The following is a 19,973-nucleotide window of genomic DNA, read 5'->3' on the forward strand; positions in this document are numbered from 1 at the left end:
AACTCTAATCAAGGGCACATGCCCAGGTTGAGGACTCGATCCCCAGCAGCGGGTGTGCAGGAGGCGGCCAATCCATGATTCTCTCTCATCATTTATGTTTCTTTTTTTTTTTTTTTTTTTTTTTTATTGCTTAAAGTATTACAAAGGGTATTACATATGTGTCCATTTTATCCCCCCGCCCTAGACAATCCCCTAGCCTCCCCTATCCCCCAATGTCTTATGTCCACTGGTTATGCTTCTATGCATGCATACAAGTCCTTTAGTTGATCTCTTACCCCCCTACCTCCTGCCCCGCAACCCTCCCCGGCCTTCCTGCTGCAGTTTGACAATCTGTTTGAGGCAGCTCTGCCTCTGTATCTATTATTGTTCAAAAGTTTATAATGGTCTCTATTATCCATGAATGAGTGAGATCTTGTGGTATTTTTCCTTCATTGACTGGCTTATTTCACTTAGCATAATGCTCTCCAGTTCCATCCATGACGTTGCAAATGGTAAGAGTTCCTTCCTTTTTAGAGCAGCATAGTATTCCATCGTGTAGATGTACCACAGTTTTCTAATCCATTCATCTACTGATGGGCACTTAGGCTGTTTCCAGATCTTAGCTATGGTGAATTGTGCTGCTATGAACATAGGGGTGCATATATCCTTTCTGATTGGTGTTTCTGGTTTCTTGGGATATATTCCTAGAAGTGGGATCACAGGGTCAAATGGGAGTTCCATTTTCAGTTTTTTAAGGAAACTCCATACTGTCTTCCATAGTGGCTGCACCAGTCTGCATTCCCACCAGCAGTGCACAAGTGTTCCTTTTTCTCCACATCCTCTCCAGCACTTGTCGTTTGCTGATTTGTTGATGATAGCCAGTCTGACAGGTGTGAGATGGTACCTCATTGTTGTTTTGATTTGCATCTCTCGGATGATTAGTGACTTTGAGCATGTTTTCATATGTCTCTTGGCTTTCTGAATGTCCTCTTTTGAAAGGTGTCTATTTAGGTCCTTTGCCCATTTTTTGATTGGATTGTTTATCTTCCTTTTGTTAAGTTGTATGAGTTCCCTATAAATTTTGGAGATTAGGCCCTTATCGGATATGACATTGGCAAATATGTTTTCCCACACAGTGGGTTTTCTCGTTGTTTTGTTGATGGTTTCTTTTGCTGTGCAGAAGCTTTTTATTTTGATGTAGTCCCATTTGTTCATTTTCTCTTTCGTTTCAAGTGCCCTAGGAGCTGTATCAGTGAAGAAATTGCTTCGGCATATGTCTGAGATTTTGTTGCCTTTGGATTCTTCTAGAATTTTTATAGTTTCCTGTCGTACATTTAAGTCCTTTATCCATTTTGAGTTTATTTTTGTGTATGGTGTAAGTTGGTGGTCTAGTTTCATTTTCTTGCATATATCTGTCCAATTTTCCCAGCACCATTTATTGAAGAGACTATCTTGGCTCCATTGTATGTTCTTGCCTCCTTTGTCAAATATTAATTGAGCATATTGGTTCGGGCCGCATTTATGTTTCTATCTCTCTCCTCCCCCTTCCTCTCTGAAAGCAATAAAAAAAAATATTTTTTTAAAAAAAATCAGTTGTTATTTCTTAAAAATCACAGGAAATAAAAATATATTATTACAAAAATTTCATTTTTTAACATTGTAGGTTTCAGATGTTATAATCTCTTGAATGCTGGCGCCTCACCCAGCCCTGGTGCTAATGAACTGCGCCCGGAAGCCCAGAGAGCCCCTTGGCTCCTGGGTGAACCCCATTTAGGGCCATCCAAATGTGGTTGTCTGCAACTGATTTTAATAGAAAAATAAATCAGATCCTTGTCCCCTGGGGACAAATGTGATGGGTGTGTTAATTTCATTAACAAGAATGCAACCAACCAGAAAAATGAATAAAATCAGCTTTATGCAGCTTAAACACTGACATTTGAAACAAATCATTATTGCATTAGCTGTCACACTGGTAACTCTAGAATCTAAGGAAAAAATATATTATGGATGTTTTTATAAACCTTTGCAAATGCACTGATAAAATAATTTATGATCATTTGAAAACATGGTTGGGTCCTGGTGAATATTTGCTCTCTAAATAAGCTACCCTATTACCCCGGCACATTTTACACCACTGTGCCATTCCCAGCCCTAACCCCCATCTTTCACAACGGAGACAGCGGAGGCTCTCTGTATTTATTTATTCATTTTTAATTTCTTAAATACATTTTGATTGATTTCAGAAAGGAAGGAAGAGGGAGAGAGAGAAACATCAATGATGAGAAAGAATCATCAATTGGCTGCCTCCTGCATGCCCCGCCCCCTCTTGGGGATCGAGCCCACAACTCGGGCATGTGCCCTTGACCAGAATCGAACCCAGGACCCCTCAGTCAGCAGAACGACGCTCCATCCACTGAGCCAAACCAGCTAGGGCTGGAGGCTCTCTTTAAACAAACCTAATGAGCAAGGGGGCACTTCTTCATTCTGGCCTGACCCTGCCCTTGAGGTGGAAGACTTGGTGCAGTGACAGACTCGTCTGAAATGTGCGTCCGGTCAGAGGCTGGTGCTGCCGAGCCCTGAGAGTCAGGTAGCATCAGTTTTCCAACTTTATTTTCTCCTTTAATACTGTGTTGGCTATTCTGGGTTGGTGTTTTTTTTAATATAACTTTCATTTCTCTGGTAATAGTTCCTATCTGTTCACTCACCAAGGCAGTTTTTTTTTTTTTCTTGGTAATTATTTAGTGCATTTCCTTTCATGTTTTCTTTAAAAACATATTTAAATAGTTGCTTTAAAATCTCTGTCTGATATGTTCAACATCTGTGCCATTCTGGGTCAGTTCCTATTAACTGCTTTCCCCCCCTTGACTATGCCTCATAATACATTTCTGCTTCTTGGCGTGTCTAATAATTTTTTGTTTGTTTGCTGGACGTTGTAAATAATATGGGATAGAGACTCTGAATTCTATTCTTTTGCTTTGAAGAGTGTTCACTTTTGTTCTCGCAGGCAGTGTAGTCACTGGCTGTTCACCTTGAACTTGTGTGGGTTTGGTTTTGTGCCCTGTTAGGGCAGGTCTGTGGGAAGCCCAGGGTCATTCCCAGGTTACTCTAATGTGGTGGGACCAACTTCCCAACTCGTAGGGCCTGGTTCCCGCTTTGTCACAGTAAGTCTGGAGTGGGCCCTGCCCGAAGGTGTAATCCTCATTCTTGAAGCCAGGCCATGTGGCATCTCAGTGAGTATTAGATTGTCAGGCTGTCTTTGCACTCGGGTCCCGGCTGGGCCCGAGATTGCTGTTGGTCTCTTGTATCTGTAATGTTTAACCCTGTAGCAGCCACTGTCTGGTGAACCTGGTGTGGTGCCCTGAGCATGCAGCCTCCCACAGAAGTCATGGGACCACACACGGCCTTCAGCCCCTCCACCAGCCCCCTCTATGCCGCTGCCATGCCCCAGATTTCAGCTGCTCTCGCTGCCCCACACTCTGACCCCTGCCTTTCTACTTCACATAGCTGCTGGGCTCCACCTGGACCCATGGCTGGGACGTTCCCCGGGCAGAGAGCTGCTGGGGCATTTGGGAGATTTATCTCATCAGCTGCCCTTGCCTCCTGTTGTCCGGTACCTGTTCATAGTTGTGTAGTATATTTTGTCCAGTTTGATGGTTGTTTACAGCAAGAGGACTGGCCTGGTACCAGTTACTCCGTCACAGCCACTTTCCGATTATTCCTGCTTCACGAACGATAAGATGTTTATTTGTTGATGGATATTCATAGCTCTTTATTATGACTTGTAGCCTTTATCACTGTTAAGTATGGTACATAGTCTGACACAATGCTTTGGGCTCTGAATTCAGCCTTTCTTCGTAGGATTGGACCTCTCTTTCTCTTGTCTGCAGTCTCCTAGTATATCTTTGCCAGTCATTCTGTTGGCATCTCCCTCATACGCAGCACAGATTTGGATTAACTTTGGATTCCAATCATAAATCTGTTGTTTAATCCTTGGTGGAGAAATACAAGGGAAAATGCTAGGAAACAAAGGTACCTAAAGTCTGGGGTGGTGGGGCAGAGGAAATAACGTTTTGTCATTATTGACAGAGCGTCGATAATCTCTCAAATAGGAGGTTGACTATTGTATCTTTTCCCCAAATGACAGAAGATGGGCAAATCCGTAACTTAGCATCCCATCCCTCTTGCTACCCTCCCATATTTCTGTTACTTACATAACCGGTTCTATAGCCATAATCCCCATATTGTTTTAGACCTAATCCTACAGGTAAGTCGATGCCGTGTTCTCTGCCAGGCCATTTGCTGCAGTTCTCCAGTTCTCTTAGGAGACTGGGGTTAATCTCCTAGTCCTTCAGGAAGAGCTTATGGGAGCCTATAACTTTAAGTTCTTACATGTTCAAAAATGCTTGTCTATTGTTTTTATACTTGAGCGGCAGTTTGGCTGGATATAAAATTCTTGGGGCCCTGCCTCCTCCACAGCCTCTGCAGGCATCACTCTGCCGTCTGCTGGCACAGATGTGGCCTGGAACATTCTGAGGACAGCCTAAACCTTACCCTCATAAACCGACTTGCTCCGTTTGCCTGACTACCAAAGGGGCTTTTTCGCTATTATGTCCGAACAGCAGGCTCCGTCTGCTGTTCCCGATTCCCCTTCGTGTCTCTGTTTTCCTTCCCCCTCGTCCTGTGCTCTGCCAGTGCGTTCCTCCTCTCTTGTGCTGCTTTGGGTTTTTGTTTTATAGAGGGAACTGCTTCATGAAGTTTTGTTTGTGAATTTAAGGCCGCAATGCTTGCTGACATTTGCCATTGGCTTCCAAGGAATGTGGCCATTTCTTTCCTTCCTTTCCCTTGAGTTATCTTTGAAGAAATGAGTGATTCTCATCTAGGGCACTGTGGCCCCATTGGGAGGTGAATCAGGAGAACAGGGGGTGCTGGTGAGGGGTGGCCAGGTGAGTTCTGGGCAGCGTGATCCCGTGATACACAGAGCCAGGCCAAACACAGGAGCAGTGGAAGGAGATGGCCAGTTGGAGTTGTCACAATGACGGCCAAGTGCCTCTGTCATTTAGTGTTGGGGGGACAGAGGTGCCAGGTGCCCTGCAGAGCAAGGCACAGTCCTGTGTAACCGAGAGCCGCGTGACCACAGGCAGCTCTGGTTGCAGGAGACACTGGCACTGAGGGGTCATCGCCTGGCACTGAGGAGTGTGGGGGTGTCAGCGCCTGAGATGCCAGCCCTGATGATTGCTCCACACCAATGATGTGCCTGTGCAGCTCCTTGTTTTGTGCCAGCATCGCTTCCTCCTGGGACCCAGGCTGGGGACGAAGGCTTTCGCGCGGCCTTAGCCGTGCCCTGCGGCCTGTGGTCAGTGTTGTCCTCCGCTCGTCTCGCCCACGTGCTGCTCGTTCCCACTCTTGGCCTTCAACCCCTCTCGCCTTTTGAGGTTTCACTTCATCTGTTTTGCTGAAGATGGGCTTTGCGTTGGCTGTACTCCGGGTGCTTTGGGCGGGTGTGAGGTTTCTCCGGAGAGAGGCATGCCAGCTTCGTGTTGCCATCGAGCTGGAAATGTTGCTGCTCATCTGGACACTGGGTGCAGTGTGAGGGGCCCCACGATCCCGCCCACTGACCTTTTTCCTGAGGGCCTGATGGGGGGGATCAGAGCCCCCAACTCCCAGCAGACCTCGTGCAGGAGCTTGTGCAGGGGGCAGCTCTGTGGGGCCTCGGGACTCTCTGAGGGAAGGTCCGAAGTCCTCCATCATAACCCCAGGGTTTGGCTAAGGGCAGGGGTCAGGCCGCTTCCCTCGGCCAGCCGCTCCCAGGAGGAAGGGGTGAGTTTGCGTAGCAGCCCACATTTCCGTCCTGTTCTGGCTGCTGGACGGGGTGGGCGGGATGTTGGAGATGGGAGCCTCTGTGACGGGTCTCAGAAGCCCCCTAATGACTCTCTGCCTCTCTCGATCCTGTAGGTGCGCGGGACTCATGAACTCACCAATCCTGGGATCTCTGACGTCAAGATCCGGCCTGACCGAAAGATCCTGGCCACTGCGGGCTGGGACCATCGGGTTCGCGTGTTTCACTGGCGGACGATGAAGCCACTGGCCGTGCTGGCCTTCCACAGCGCTGTGGTCCACTGCGTGGCCTTCGCCGCAGACGGCCTGCTGGCCGCGGGGTCCAGGGATCATCGCATCAGCATCTGGTCGCTCTACCCACGCTCGTGACTTGCCCACTCCCTGTTCTGGACACACGGAGGACAGAGAGGTGGCACCCACACTTAGGCCTGACCCAGGCATGTGGAAGCCATGCTCAGGGCCCCTGTGGACAGCAAGTCACCGCTTCTCCTCCTCCAGTCTCGAGAAGAGCTTGGTCCGTGGAGTCCTCGCTTTTTGCACGCGGCTTATTTCCTCCTGTGAAATAGGGCATCTGTGCAGCCGTGACTGCAGTTTACAGGGTAACTGGGCAGACACCTGGGCACATGTCACCTGGGTAAGAGGCCATGGGGTGCTTTACAGTAAACTTAAACTTGCAAACCTGCAGGCTCGAGGTATGAATTCTCCAAGGCAACCCCTCTTCCCCTCTCAGGGTCATAGCGAAGACCCTCCACCTGGCTGGCTGGTCAGCCTGTATCCAGCAGGGGACACTGAGTGTGGTCCCCAGGACCTGCCGACTCCACGGGGCGCCTCACCCCAAGGACAGCCGGGAGCTCTGACTCACAGTCCGAGGCCAGGGCAGTAGAAGGAAGTGACTGACTAAGGAGGCCAGGCAGAAAGAGGGCGCTGAGGGGGGCGGTGAAGGCAACTGGGCAGAGAGAGCCCAGCTGGGGCAGGCCAACGCAGGATTAGTGGGGGGAAGGGCCGCCCAAAGAGGGTGAGACCAAGGGTGGCTCAGGCCATGTCCGGGGCGGTTTTGGGGCGGGAAGCACAGGAGCTTATGTGACAGGCCAGGCCCCCAGCAGCCAAGGCACCGTCACAGCCTGCACCACACCCAGGGCAGCTGGGAGCTAGCAGCCCAGTCAGCATTGCACCCAGAGCCTCCTCACATCTGTGGCCGGGCCCCACGTCAGGGGGTCTTCTCTTAAAGCGGAATCACTGATAGGGAAGAAGTAGGATCCTTCAAAGGGGGTAGGAGCTACAGCAGATCCCGGGGAAGCCGGCGGTCTCAGGCCCCTTTGTTCTGCCGGCTTCTTTGCCAGAAGAGCCCCCTCTGGGCCCTCCCTGAGGAGGTCAGCCCTCCTTTACCTGAAGCACCTAGAATGGCCTCCCGTAGGCAGGGGCCTCGTGGGACACTCAGCATCCTCAGCCCCCCCCCCCCTTTGCTTATAACCAGACGCAGGCCCCGCAGGCCCCAAGGGTGAGGAGCCAAGTGTGACCCGTGCGGTGGCTCTGCTCCAGGAGAGCTGCATGGTCCTCCCGGCTCTGCAGGCGGAGGTCTGGAGCACACGTGTGGGCCCAGGTGGCAGGAAGATGAGATGCATCAGGCGAGTCCACTGAACAGGTCCACTGACAGAATCTGCGCTCGATGCCGCAGCGCCGGGAATCGGAAAGGCCTGAGGTCTCGTGGGTCATTTGAAACATGGACCACAGGCAGGCACATAAGTAGGACTGAAAGGCCAGACCGCCCTGTGGTACGCAGAGGGGGGATCTGAGGGCTTAGGGAGATGAGGGTGTTTAGGCGACTTGCCAACTCACCCACTGCCGGAGGGTCCAGAGGGCGCGCCTGTCCCGCGACCGTGGGGACCACAGCAGTGAGGGCCTGGCCCTTGAAGAACTGCATGCCCTTCTCCACGGGCCAGAAACTACAGTGGGAGCTGCTGCCACAGAGCAGGGATCTCTAAATGCGGGGGTTCCCGGGGTGGCAGGGCTATTGGTGGCGCTCAGGTGCTAAAGGCAGGGTGCCTGGTGGGGGCGCAGCCCCAGTCAGCAATCTGACGCGCTGAGGCAGAGGCACGGGCTGGTGATCGTGGTCCCTGGAAGTGAACAGAGGGTCAGCCTGCTAAAGTCCGACTTGGTCCGTGTGAGCAGAAGGGTTGTTTCTAGGAAATGACATTGGACCTGGGCTACCAAAACAGAGGCCGGGCCCCTCGATCACAGACCCAGGCCCCTTGAGGAAAGACCCCCCTGCACTGCCGACAGCAGGTACTGCCATCTCCGCCCAGCCTCCCCCAGGGCCTCTGGCCACCGCTCAGGAGCTGAGCACCGTCCCGGGGAGGCAGCCTGGTCCTGAGCTATGGATCGCCCAGTGCAGGGACTGGCCTCCCATGCTGGCCCTGTTGGCCAGTTGCTGCGGGAGACCTCTGGCACCGTAGGGAGGGACCACACAGGCCCCGAGTGTCCTGTAGCCAGGCCACTGGGATGTTGGGGACACTTCCAGAGGGATTTCCACAGCAGGAATGTCAGTGAGGAGTAGCTGTTTGGGCTGCAACATGAGCCTCATGAGACGAGAGGGAAGCTGCTGGATGAGCTGTGCTCTCGGGGCTCCTCCAGGGAGCTGCCAGGTCAGAGATGGAGGGTGACCTCACCAAGCCGCAGCCTGGCCACGGCTCCGCAGGAGGCCACACGCTGGGGCAGCAGCCGGAGCCTGTGAGCCACCTCAGAACTTCTGTCATTTGTCTCATCTCTGGAGGCACCGCCGGCCACGCGGCCGAAGGCAGCAGGGAGCCAGGTTGTGGGTTCATTTCAGCATGAACCTCTGCTGGTCCTGCCCATGGCCGGGCTCGCGAGTCTTGTACATCTCCCTGACCTCCAGCAAAGCTTCCACGCCATTTCCAGAGGCGCTGGCCGCCATGGGCGACTGCCAGATAGCACAGAACTGTCAGACGGGGCTCCAAACCCACCTGGCCTCGCGGAAGCAAAGCCGTGAACACAGGCAAAGGGCAAGTGGCAACGTCCCTCCTAGGGTGCTGGGGAGATACCGCCACAGGGAGGGGCACCTCGTCAGTATCCTGCGCCCCTCCACAGCCCTGCTCGAACCCACTGCTGTGCTGGGCACCCCTGTGGCCGTCCCGCCTCAGCTTGGACTCCGAGGCGCCGGGCACTGAGCTGGGCACTCAGGAGGCTGTGAGACTGGTCCCGGCGGAGGGACTGTGCCCGGCCCCAGTGGAAGTCCATGCCGCCAGCTCCTCAAGAATCTCGATGACGCTGTCCTTTGTCAGGATCACAGAGGTACCATGGGGGTGTGTCACGGACAAGGGACGGACTGCAGGTCAGCATGCGGTGCTTCCACAGACAGTGCTGGGGGAGCTGTGCGTGTCGACTGCCAGCACCCCACGCCCAGAGGTGGTGAAGGGTGGGTGTTGGTGACGCAGACCCCATGTCGGTACCTGGCCCTTGCCTTCGTGCTGAAGACATAAGCAGAGGCACAGAGCATCCCAGGCAGCTGGTGAGCAGCGTCCCGGGGACATCTTGTGGCCAAGCTCAGGGTATGGGGACCAAGCCAGGCTGTGACGGCCCCGGCGAGCTCCCTGCCTGATGCGGCCTCCGCCGTGCAGAGCGGGGCCTGTGCCGGGCCTGGGTGGATAAGAGAGCAGGTTCCTCAGCCTCCGAGGCTTAATGGATGGCTGAGAAGTTTGTTTACTCAGCTGAGCTGCCTGGAACAGCAGTGACACCAACTTACTAGAAACATGGGTGTCCGCAGCAGCGGGGCCCCCCGGTGGTCCTCGGGGTTCCTCCTCTGCACCCCCGATGGGACCCCGGCTCTGCGCAGCCCAGCCCCTGCATCAACAGGACCTGGGGCTTCAGCAAGTCGCCACGGAGCTCCCACGCCGTGAGGCACGGGCCCTGTTCCAGACACCCAGCCGCGGGAGGATGCTTCACGTTTGCAAAGCTTCAGATTATCCTGGTCGAGTCCCCAGGCCCGGGGCTTTCCTCAAACCTGACCTGGTGCCGGGAGCCAGCTGAGCTCCGGGGCCAGGGATTCAGGGGCCCTGCCATCTGCCCGCGGCTGTGTGGCCCCAGTGGAAGGGCTTTGGCCAGTTTCCCTGACCGTCCAGGGTGCGCTGCGGAGTGGGCACAGGCTGTCCCTGCGTCTCACGTGGGACAGGCAGGTGCTCTGCAGAGGAGCCCGCACAGTGCCGGGTGGCTCCTTGCGGGAGGCCCAGGGCTCTCAGTCAGTCCCTTCAGTGTTGACTTTGGGCCCTCTACGTCTGGAATGGCTTCTTTTTTTCCTTTACATGAATGTTCATAGCAGCTTTCTTTTTTTTTGTTTTTTTTTTGTTCCATATTTTATATCTTTTATTCTTTTTTTTTATTATTGCTTAAAGTATTACAAAGGGTATTACATATGTGTCCCTTTTTTTTCCCCCCCGCCCTTGACAATCCCCTGGCCTCCCCTACCCCCCAGTGTGTTATGTCCATTGGTTATGCTTATATGCATGCATACAAGTCCTTCAGTTGATCTCTTACCCCCCTCCCTTTTGCCCCCCAGCCCTCCCCGGCCTTCCCTCTGCAGTTTGACAATCTGTTTGAGGCAGCTCTGCCTCTGTATCTATTATTGTTCATAAGTTTATAATGGTCTTTATTATCCATGAATGAGTGAGATCATAGCAGCTTTCAAAACTAGAAACTGCGCACATGAATGGAGATGCAGACTGAGGCCTGTCCATACCATGGAGTCCCGCCAGCCATAGAGAGGCACCGGCTGGCCCCGTGGATCAGGGTGGAAGGTGCAGCAGTGGACAGTCCCAGGAGGCCATCGGGGGCCCAATCTCCCCAGGCTCTTCAGGGCGTCTGTCCAGGAGGGGTTACCTGAGGCGCCTCTGGGCACGCCCTCACAGAGGCTGTTCTGGGCCCTCCGGCCGCCACCCCAGGCCGTGTGGGAAGCCCACTCCTGATCACAGGCCTGGAGGCTGGCAGTGCCGGTGCATTTGCTCACAGGCGGTGTCTGCCTGACCCCAGGGGTGGCTGGGGGGCGGGGGGGGGCGGAGGGCCGGAGGGCAGTGGCATCCAGCCCCCTCTGGCCCGCAGCACCCACGTGCCTTAGTGTCAGGCGTTTCCAGCAGGACCCTCCCTGGGCCCAGCACACCCAGCCACGTCTGCCTGCGGCATCTCGGGGGCTTTGCAAAACCAGCCCCATGATTTTCTCCCTGGTTCCCAAGTGCTTTTTCTGGCTACTTTAGCTGTTAACTGAGCAACCTTCTTTGGGACTTAAATTTAAGCCCTGTTTCATTCAGGAGTCATTTTAATTTTACACCGTCCGCAGCGGCTAACCGTGACGATTCTGTGCCACAGACATGGACGCTGTTTTCCCCGAGGTCAGCCACTTCCTGTGAGCTGGCAGGACCTGGAAGAAGGCTGCCCAAAGGCACCAAGTGAAGAAAACAGCTGCGCAGAGGCCCAAGTTTCCCAGGACAAGCACAAGGGGACACGCTGGACAGGCATCGCTCATCGCATGTCCCTGGGTGCCCTTGCACCCTCAGCGAGACGTTTTCCAGTCCAACCAGCCCATCAGCTGAGAGATGCAGAGTTTGCTCACCTGCCCCCCAGTATTCTTCATTAACATCCTTTTAGGTTGTGTGAGGCTGCTCATAACCAGAGAAAACTTGCATTTGGGGATAGCGATAGATGCCTCTCTTGGTGCCTTTGGGCAGCCTTCTTCCAGGTCCTGCCAGCTCACAGGAAGTGGCTGACCTTGGGGAAAACAGCGTCGATGTCTGTGGCACAGAATCGTCATGGTTAGCCGCTGCGGACGGTGTAAAATTAAAATGACTCCTGAATGAAACAGGGCTTAAATTTAAGTCCCAAAGAAGGTTGCTCAGTTAACAGCTAAAGTAGCCAGAAAAAGCACTTGGGAACCAGGGAGAAAATCACAGCTTTGGTCAGCGTGTCCTGCTGTCCTGTCCTGTCCTGTCCTGTCCTGTCCTTACTGCAGCGTGGGCACAGTGCGGCCGGGTCTCTGCTCAGGGCCTCACAGGCTGCAGTCAGGCGTCAGCGGGGTAGGCACCTCTTTAGCCCTCATGGTCATCGGCAGAATCCAGAGCCCTGTGTTGTAGGACTGAGGCCTTGGCTCCTGGAGGCTGCCCAGCCTCTTCATGGCCATAGGAGTGACCTTTCATGGCCCAGTATGGGATCCAGTGTTCTACCCCGAAGTCAGGGCAAGGGGCCCTTCTGGTCACAGGACGCCAGGGCTGCAGCGGGTACCTGTCCAGCCCACCTCCTCTGGAAGGCAGGCAGCTGTGGAGGGAGATGAGAAGGCCCTGGCCAGCACAGGCAGGTGAGTGGCCAGCCTGGTGAGAGAGTGCATCAGAGGAACCTGCTGCCCAGCCTCTTCCGCCTCATGGCTGCCCTGCAAGGGGGCCCCACAGTCATCCTCCCCAGCAGGTGCACAGCACTCACCAGCATCCCACAGCCGGTTGGGTTCTTCTCAGACAAGCAGGAGGCTGACGGCGGAGCAGGCAGTGATCAGGGGCACAGCCTGAGGCCTTCAGCATTCACCACCTTTTCCTGCGCTTCCCGAGTTTCACAGATGGGATCATGTCAGAAAGCCGTGTGCTCTGGAGACATGCAGACCAGCCTGTGTGTGTGGTGGTGGGTGACCCGGGGAGCTGGGTGCTGAGGACGGCCCCGGGAAGGGCCTGCGGGGTGCAGCAGCCCGGGATCCCTCGCTGCACTGGCTCGGCAGCCTGGCTTTGTGCTGACGTGCGGTGCGTGTCTTTACACTCCTGAGTGAGTGATGTTCAATCAGGTGTTTCCCACCTGTGTCTCTGCCAAGAAGCCACAGAACACCCTCTGCACAAAAGGACTGTTTGCACAAAGAAAAAACATTCCTTCAGGGGGTTCTTCAGAAACGCTTGATACTCAACTAGCTATAACTTCATGGGAAAGCCTGGTGTTAAAGACAAGCTGGCACGGAAGAGACCTTGACGCGGAGCTTGCCGTGCACCTGTGCGCCGGTGCAGACAGGCCGCCTCCCCTCCTGCAGCCCCACATGCAGCCCGCACCCCCTCTCCTGCTCAGCTCTGCCTGTGCTCTGGTTTTCATGTGTCGGGGCCAGCTCAGCCCCGCCTAGACGCTGCCTCCCCAGCCCAGAGAGCGGCCCTCACACCAGCGTGTCCAGGAGGCCCATTAGGAGCCCGGGAGGAAGGAAGCACCTGGCCGGATGGAGCTGAGCAAATGCAGAGGGCGAGGCAACTGCAGCTGAACAGGGCAGACACACACCTGACCCGCCCAGACAGACGCCCGCCAAAGGAAGTTCCAAAACCTGCCAGGGATCCACGCGGAAAAGCATCTGAGTGGGAGATACCACCACATGCCATAGGCGGCGGGCATGCCCACACGGTGTGCTCAACTGAAAAAATGGAGTAAGCGCTCATGGCTTGCACCCAGCTGGGGCTCTGAGACCCTCGGGGCAGGTCAGGGAAGTACACGCTGCATGTCAGCCGTCATACTTGCTCCATGGCGTGTGGGACCTCGAACCCGCAGAGCCAGAAGTATTCACTGCCTGGCCCTTCACAGGAAAGCGGGTTGGCCCCTGCCTTAAAGGGCAGCTGCTTCCGGGGCACGGGCAGAGGCGGGGAATCGCTGCTGCTACAAAGCCAGGATGTGTTCAGAGGTGCCAGAAGCAGCACTGAGGGTCAAGGGGCCTCCCACACAGGCCTGGGACGCATGAGGCATCAAGATGACAGTCACCGTCGTCAGTTCCAACAGGCGAGACTCTCATAATCCAAGAATTCTCATTGACGCTCAAATAAGAAGTTACCAAAAAGCATACCAGGAAGGAAGGTATTGTGATAAGGCCCAATGTGCCTGGAGGCCGCTATGGTCTGAATGTTTGTGTTCCCCCAAATCCATAGGAAACCTGACCCCCTCATCCCCCCCAGGAAATGGTATTAAGAGGTAGGGCCATTGGGAGAAGCTTGGGTCATGAGGGTGGAGCCCTCATGAATGGATTAGTGCCCCTATAACAGGGATTCCAGAGGGATTCCTTACTCCTTCCACCATATGAGGACACGGAGAGAAGACAGCCATCTATGAGCCAGGAAGCAGGCCCTCACCCAACACCGAATCAGCCTTGAACCGGGACTCCCAGCCTCCAGAACCGTGAGAAGTGAATTTCTGTTGTTCATAAGCCACCGGCCTGGTATTTTGTTAGAGCAGCCTGAGCAGACTGAGACAAGATGCTTACGTTTTTATTGTTTAATTTATTTTTTAAATTTATTTTTTTATTGAGGTAACATTGATTTATAGGATTATATAACTTTCAGGTGTGCGCCATTATGATCGACATCTGAATGTACTCCATCATGCCCACCACGAAAGTCTAGTTTCCATCTGTCGCCTTAAAATTGAGCCCCTGTACCCATCTCACCCGCCTTGCTTTTTAAATATGTGGAATGGTGAGTAATCTAGTCATTTGCTCTCATCCTGTTGTAGCTTATCCATTGCCGCGTCAGTAACCAGCCCAAACTTAGCCTCTGTGCACGTAGAGCCCCTGGGTCAGCAATCTGGAGGGGCTCGCTGGACTGTGGGGCCCCGAGAGGGCGGGGCACAGGGAGTACGTCGATGGGAGCCCCTCGATCAAGAATGAGTGAGCACAGACATCTGAGACTCCAGAGCTGTGGGGAAGGGGCTGGGGCAGCGACCGTGCACCCGGTCCTCCTGCCATTAGCAGGTGGGAGTGTCCAGCCACCCCCTCCCTCCGGCCACATACATGCAGGCCCCACTCAGCCCTGCTGGCTGTGCTAAAATGCTCACTGGGAAGGTTGCTCATCTAACACACCAGGGTCTTATCTCCAAATAACAGGACATCGGGTCAGGACTTCGCACCTACAGGAAACTTAGTGAATCCCTCATCTCAGGGAGAGAAGCCAAGGGTCAGGAACTGAAAATACATATGGAAGACGGGGCTCTAGTAAAGAGTTCCTCGATCTGTAGGAAAGTTTTGTTATAAAGAGAGGCTTAACCTGAAGCCGGACGGGCCAGCCTCACTCACGGGCAGCACCAGGCCCTCCTGAGGTGCCTGGCCCAGGGCTGAGTTTCCAGCGACTGGTTGGCAGGTCGAGCCCTGTGGGTGCTGAGAACACACCTAAGAAAGAATGGGTGTCCGTGTTCCCCTTTTAGAACCGCTTCTCAGACTGTGTGTGTGTGTGTGTGTGTCTTTCCTAAGATGTTAAGAGATTTTTAGAAGTGATATGTTAGGCTTGTCGTTTTTGTTAAATATTTAGAAGTGTTTTTTGATAAATCTGCAACCAATGTTTAAACGTTGGGGTAATTTTACTTTGTTATAGCCATAAATTTTCATTTATCAACTGAGTTGGAGTGGGACTATACAGAGAATTATTTATTACACAACATCCAATTTGTTAATCTTGAGAATTCATTGAATACTTGGCTTCTTTCTTTCTTTCTTTTTTTTTCTTTTTTTTTGAAACTTCAACCACAGACCAAAGTGAAGGGGGCTGTTATCTATCCCGTGTAGCCAGCACCCAGCTTCAACATTAAACAGCCGGGGCCCGAAGTGTTAAACCGTCGGCCCTGGCGCCCTGGCCGGTGTGGCTCAGTTGGCTGAGTGTCATCTGTGCACCGACAAGCTGCCGGTTCGCTTCCTGTCAGACACATGGCCAGGTTGCGGGTTTATTTTCCAGGTTCCAGGTCTGTGCCCGAGCCTGCCCCTGACCTCGAAGGAGGGGAGGGGAGGGGAGGGGAGCCCCGCAATGAAGAGCCCGCCATGCCCTCAGGAGATGTACTACCTGATGGGGAGGGTCCCAGCTGTGGTCATGTGCAGCGGGCAGCCTCCCTGTCGCTGGTGCCATCCCCACCTTCAGGGTGATGCGGTTGTCCTGGGGAAGAATCTAGAAAACACCTTCTGGGATAAAGGTGTGTGTGGAGGTGGGCAACAAATCGAGATAGGATTTGAGGCTAAGGCGACACGGGGGAGTGGCGAGGAGGAGACAGGGAGGACGGTGTGTGTGAATCCAGCCTGGAGGGCAGGGCCAAGGTGGGGTGAAGTTCGGGGACTGGGCCTGAGGACCCGAGAACTGATTTGCAAGGTCTCCCAGGGTGAGAGGCCAGCACCCACGTCACCTGGGCTCCCGGGCTCAGCAGGCGCTCATAAATGCGTGACTGAGGAGACGACCACATCTGGGCCCCTCCACTATAAGGGGCACTGCACACTCCTGCTCGGGCCCCAAGGAAAAGGCCTCCGGTTACATGGTGAGCCCCTCTGATAGAGACGTGTCCCCACTTCAGAGATGCGGGGGGGGGGAAGGGGGGGGTGGGGGTCGGGGGGAGCGGGTGGCAGCCGCTGGAAGGGGGGATTAAGTGCTTACTTGGTGCAATTGAACACTGATAGATAAAGGACGTTGCAATGCCAGCCCTCTTTATAATTTAGAAGATAATTTAATTACTGCGATTAAAACCTAAGCTTCTCCCCCACGTGCGCTGCTTTTAACAAAATACCCCAGGTCCTGCCGTCTCCCACACGCAGACCTGGCGGCAGTTAAACAGACGCCGCGGCTCCGGAGCCCCAGCTCGTGAGCCATCTGGTTTGAAGCAGTGCGACAAGCAGGAAAGGGAACCGAATCAAAGGCACGGCTGGGCATTTTTTTTTAAATACAGAAAACGTGTGAGGTAGACCAGGAGACCAGCCCCTCCTCCCCTGTCAGGGCTGGGTGCCACCCCGGGCCACAGGGCCGTGTCCCCTTCCTGCTCCCTGGCTGGACACAGAGGTGGCTTCGAGGGGTGAGGGCGGCCAGGAGGAGGTATGTGGGGTCAGGATGGGCAGACGCATCAGATGCCCGCTCCCCTGCACAGGGTGGGTCAGCACCGCCGCATTAAGGAGGAAGCCGAGGCCCTGAGCCACAGAACCAGCGTGCGTGCTCTCCCTCACACCCAGGTCCTGGTTGGGCTGCACTCCTGCCACCCCTGGAATCATCCCTTTGGTCCTAGAAGAAGCCCCTCGCCCCCACCTCCCCTCCGTCTGCCTGCACACGGCCCTGCTGGCTCTGCCCTCAACAGCTGTGGCCCCGGAATTCTCCGGTGCGCGGGCGCTTTGATCTGCAGCACACCTGGCGATCAGGGCCTCACGTTCATCCAGCCACAGTCATATGGGTCCCACACACTCTGTGGGCTTCCCCAGCCAAAGGGAAGGGGGGCTGGAGCTCCCCGGGTGGAGACTGGAGCCCGACAACCACTAGCCCCCACCCCCCACCCCTCTGCAACTCCAGGCTTCCGGCTCCCCTCATTCCGTGGCCAAATGTCAGTTCATGGCCTCTGCACCCCAAATGCTTCCCAGCCCCTCCAAGAGACCTGTGCCCACGTCTGCAGTGCCATACGGTGCCCGGCACGCTGCCTTCTCTTTGTTCCTACAAAGGTGTGGGCGTCACCAGCTTTACTTAATGTCAGTACAAGGGAGGGTGCTGGCCCAGAGCCTCTTCAAACCACCCAGGAGAGTGTGGGCAAGGCCCTGCGTCCTGTAGGGCCATAGAGCGCCCACATCTTGGCTTTTGTGAGACTCAGGTGCGAGGAGGCAGCGGCTGTGAGCCCCAGGGCACCTGGAACTTGGTGAGTCCCCCCAAAACTCCAGGCGTTTGTGTCGGGATGTCCTCGCCAGCAGGCAGTTTCCCAAGCCCTACTGGAGCGGGAGTGGTTAAGTCACAGACGGAGGCTCCATGGCCGAAGGCAGGGGAGCAGTGGCTCCTGGCTGGTCTTCCTCCTCCATGAACAGGAGCTGGGCTGCTGGGGGGCCATCCCTCCACACCCCAGGGTCTTGGGTTCCCTAGTCCCTCATGTGGGACCCACAAGAGTGAAGGGGAATGGACAGGCCTACCTCTCCCCCCCTTATTTCACACGTGGGGATTCTAGTTTTCTTGAAGGGCCTCAAGTGGCCAGGAGCCTGGGGTCCCTGGGCCCGAAGATCTCAGAGGTCCTTTCTAGTCCAAACTCCTGTCCTCCCAAGTCCTGGCAGCTGGACACCTGGAGACAGGCCAGGGGCCTCTGGGCTGAGTGGGGGACCCAGAGGAAGGTGCTGTGGAGGCATCCAACAGCTTCGGGGTGAGCCCCTGAGGGGGCAGGTGGGACAGGACCCCAAGGCCTGCACAGCACAGTGGGTCACAGAAAGGGCAGGCCAGGTGTGCTTGCAGAGGAATCCAAAGTGAGGGGAATGGAAGCTAGGAGACGATGGTCACAGAAAGGAAGCTGCTGTGACACACGCTTCACAGGAAGTCAAGGACTGTCCAGGGGCAGAGGCCCCGTTAGGTCCGCCCCACCTCAGCGGCCAGACCAAACCTGCAGCTGGGGGCGGTCACCAAGCACTCCTCTCAGGAATGAATGACCGAGAGATGCCCTGGTGCCTTTGGAAAATTGGGAGAAGCTGGGTAACCCGAATTAGCCCTTCGTTCACCACCCTCATCCCAGGATGCAAGGCAGGGCGACACACAGTAACCTGGCAAGGTGATGCATGGCCTGCACACAGGCTGCCCGGAGGAGCCAGCCCCGCCCTCAGCGCCGAACATGGACGCATCCTCCTCAAACAACCAGGCGCCCTTCACAGGAGACGGGACGCTGGTCAGCACTGAGAACTGCCAAGTGAGCAGCAGCAGGGGACAGCCTGGCGACACCGTGAAGCAGGAGCTGCCAGCCCAGGCACCCCATTCATGAAAGGTTCTTTGTGGAGAGCGGCTACAGCGTTTGGACAGGTTCAAGCCTGGGACTAATGAGAGGGCACGATCCTCTCATGGCAAAGCCACGTGCAAGTCCCAGCACAATTAGAGCCAAAAGCTATGGTCGTAAGCTTGACCTTATGGTCCGAACCTGTGGTCCCACGTGGCTGAGTGACATGGGCGGCGGGAGGTGCAGCAAGTACACAAAGCTTGATCAGGTGCGTGTAATTGAGTAGATTCGAAACCCGGGAGAACATTGTAAACATCTTGACCACGCCCTTACTTTGCCTGGTGGAATCTGGCTATAAAATAAAGACTCGGCTTGCAGGCTGTGGCGCTGTCTCTCCATCAGAGAGGGCAGTATCCCACCTAGCGCCCAGCTTTCTTCTCTTATCTGTCTTTTAAATCCTTCACCGCCCCCTCTCAGGCTCTCCGAACCTGGCTGTGCGGGCGGGGCACAGCTCTTAGTTGGGCAGACTCACCCATGGGGTAGAGGAGAGAAAACCATGCCCTCAGGCGGTTTTCTTCAGTGCAGGGCAGGCCCTCATTTGTAGTGTCCAGCACTCGGAATGTAGCCCGTGAGGAACCCAATGTTTAATTTTATCCTTTTTTCCTTCATTAAAATAGAAGTGGCCCCTATGGCTAGTGGCCACCGTGTTGGACAGCAGTGTGGCTCTCCCCGTTGAGTGGTTATGATGTGGGAGGGGGTCACGTGCACAAGGAAGGCAAGCTGCACGTCGAAGATGCGTGCTGCTGCGTCCTCCCATCTGCAAACACCAGGCACCATCATTCGTCCTAAGGGGCACTTGAACTTTGACAAAAAGCAAAATGGAGATCTCTCCAGCTGAGGTTCTCCCTTCACCCCATGGCCTATGTGCAGAGAGGGAGGCCTGAGAATCACAGTGGGCCCTGGAGGAGTGCCCAGCACCTGCAGGGGACACTGGGTCTGCAGGGCCAACCACAGCCCATCACTCCTGCAGGCCTCCCAGGACAAGGAAGGGTGTGGGTGCATTTGTGGTGCAAATTCCAAACAGGCTGCCCTCAGAGGGACCTCTGCACTGGGGAGCGGGGTTGGACAGGTGTTCATAGGATGGTGTCCCGGGCTTTCCTTAGGAGTGCATCCCTGAAGCGGTGTCCACGGAGCCTGCTGGCCACTTGAGCAGAGGCTGCAAGAGTCTTCATACCCTTGGAGGCTTTGGGGGGCTCTGACTCCAGAGCTCACCACTCAGCAGCCTTGGTCACTTCCTAGACCACTTCATGGTACCAGTTTTGCAATCCAATTTCTAAACCCTCAGTCACTTCACCCTCCCCGACCCCCACCCCAGGGCAAACACATCTGGGCAGAAAGTGTCCAGTCCAGGGCAGACATGAGGAAATGCCTAACCATGCCCTGAGAGAGATGGGATCAGGCTGCCATTG

At 55.0% G+C, this 19,973-nt stretch overlaps 1 protein-coding gene across 1 annotated transcript in view; it reads left to right on the forward strand.

The window, feature by feature from the left end:
• Positions 1-6,496, forward strand: part of GNB1L (G protein subunit beta 1 like) — a 51,945-nt gene extending 45,449 nt beyond the window's left edge. The window contains exon 8 of the mRNA XM_036353981.1: positions 5,932-6,496. Coding sequence (XP_036209874.1) covers positions 5,932-6,183 — 252 coding nt within the window. The 3' untranslated portion in view covers positions 6,184-6,496. The remainder of the gene's footprint in view (positions 1-5,931) is intronic.
• Positions 6,497-19,973: the final 13,477 nt, after the last annotated feature.

The sequence above is a fragment of the Myotis myotis genome, unplaced genomic scaffold (genome assembly GCF_014108235.1).
Source record: "Myotis myotis isolate mMyoMyo1 unplaced genomic scaffold, mMyoMyo1.p scaffold_m19_p_20, whole genome shotgun sequence".
Lineage (NCBI taxonomy): Eukaryota > Metazoa > Chordata > Mammalia > Chiroptera > Vespertilionidae > Myotis > Myotis myotis.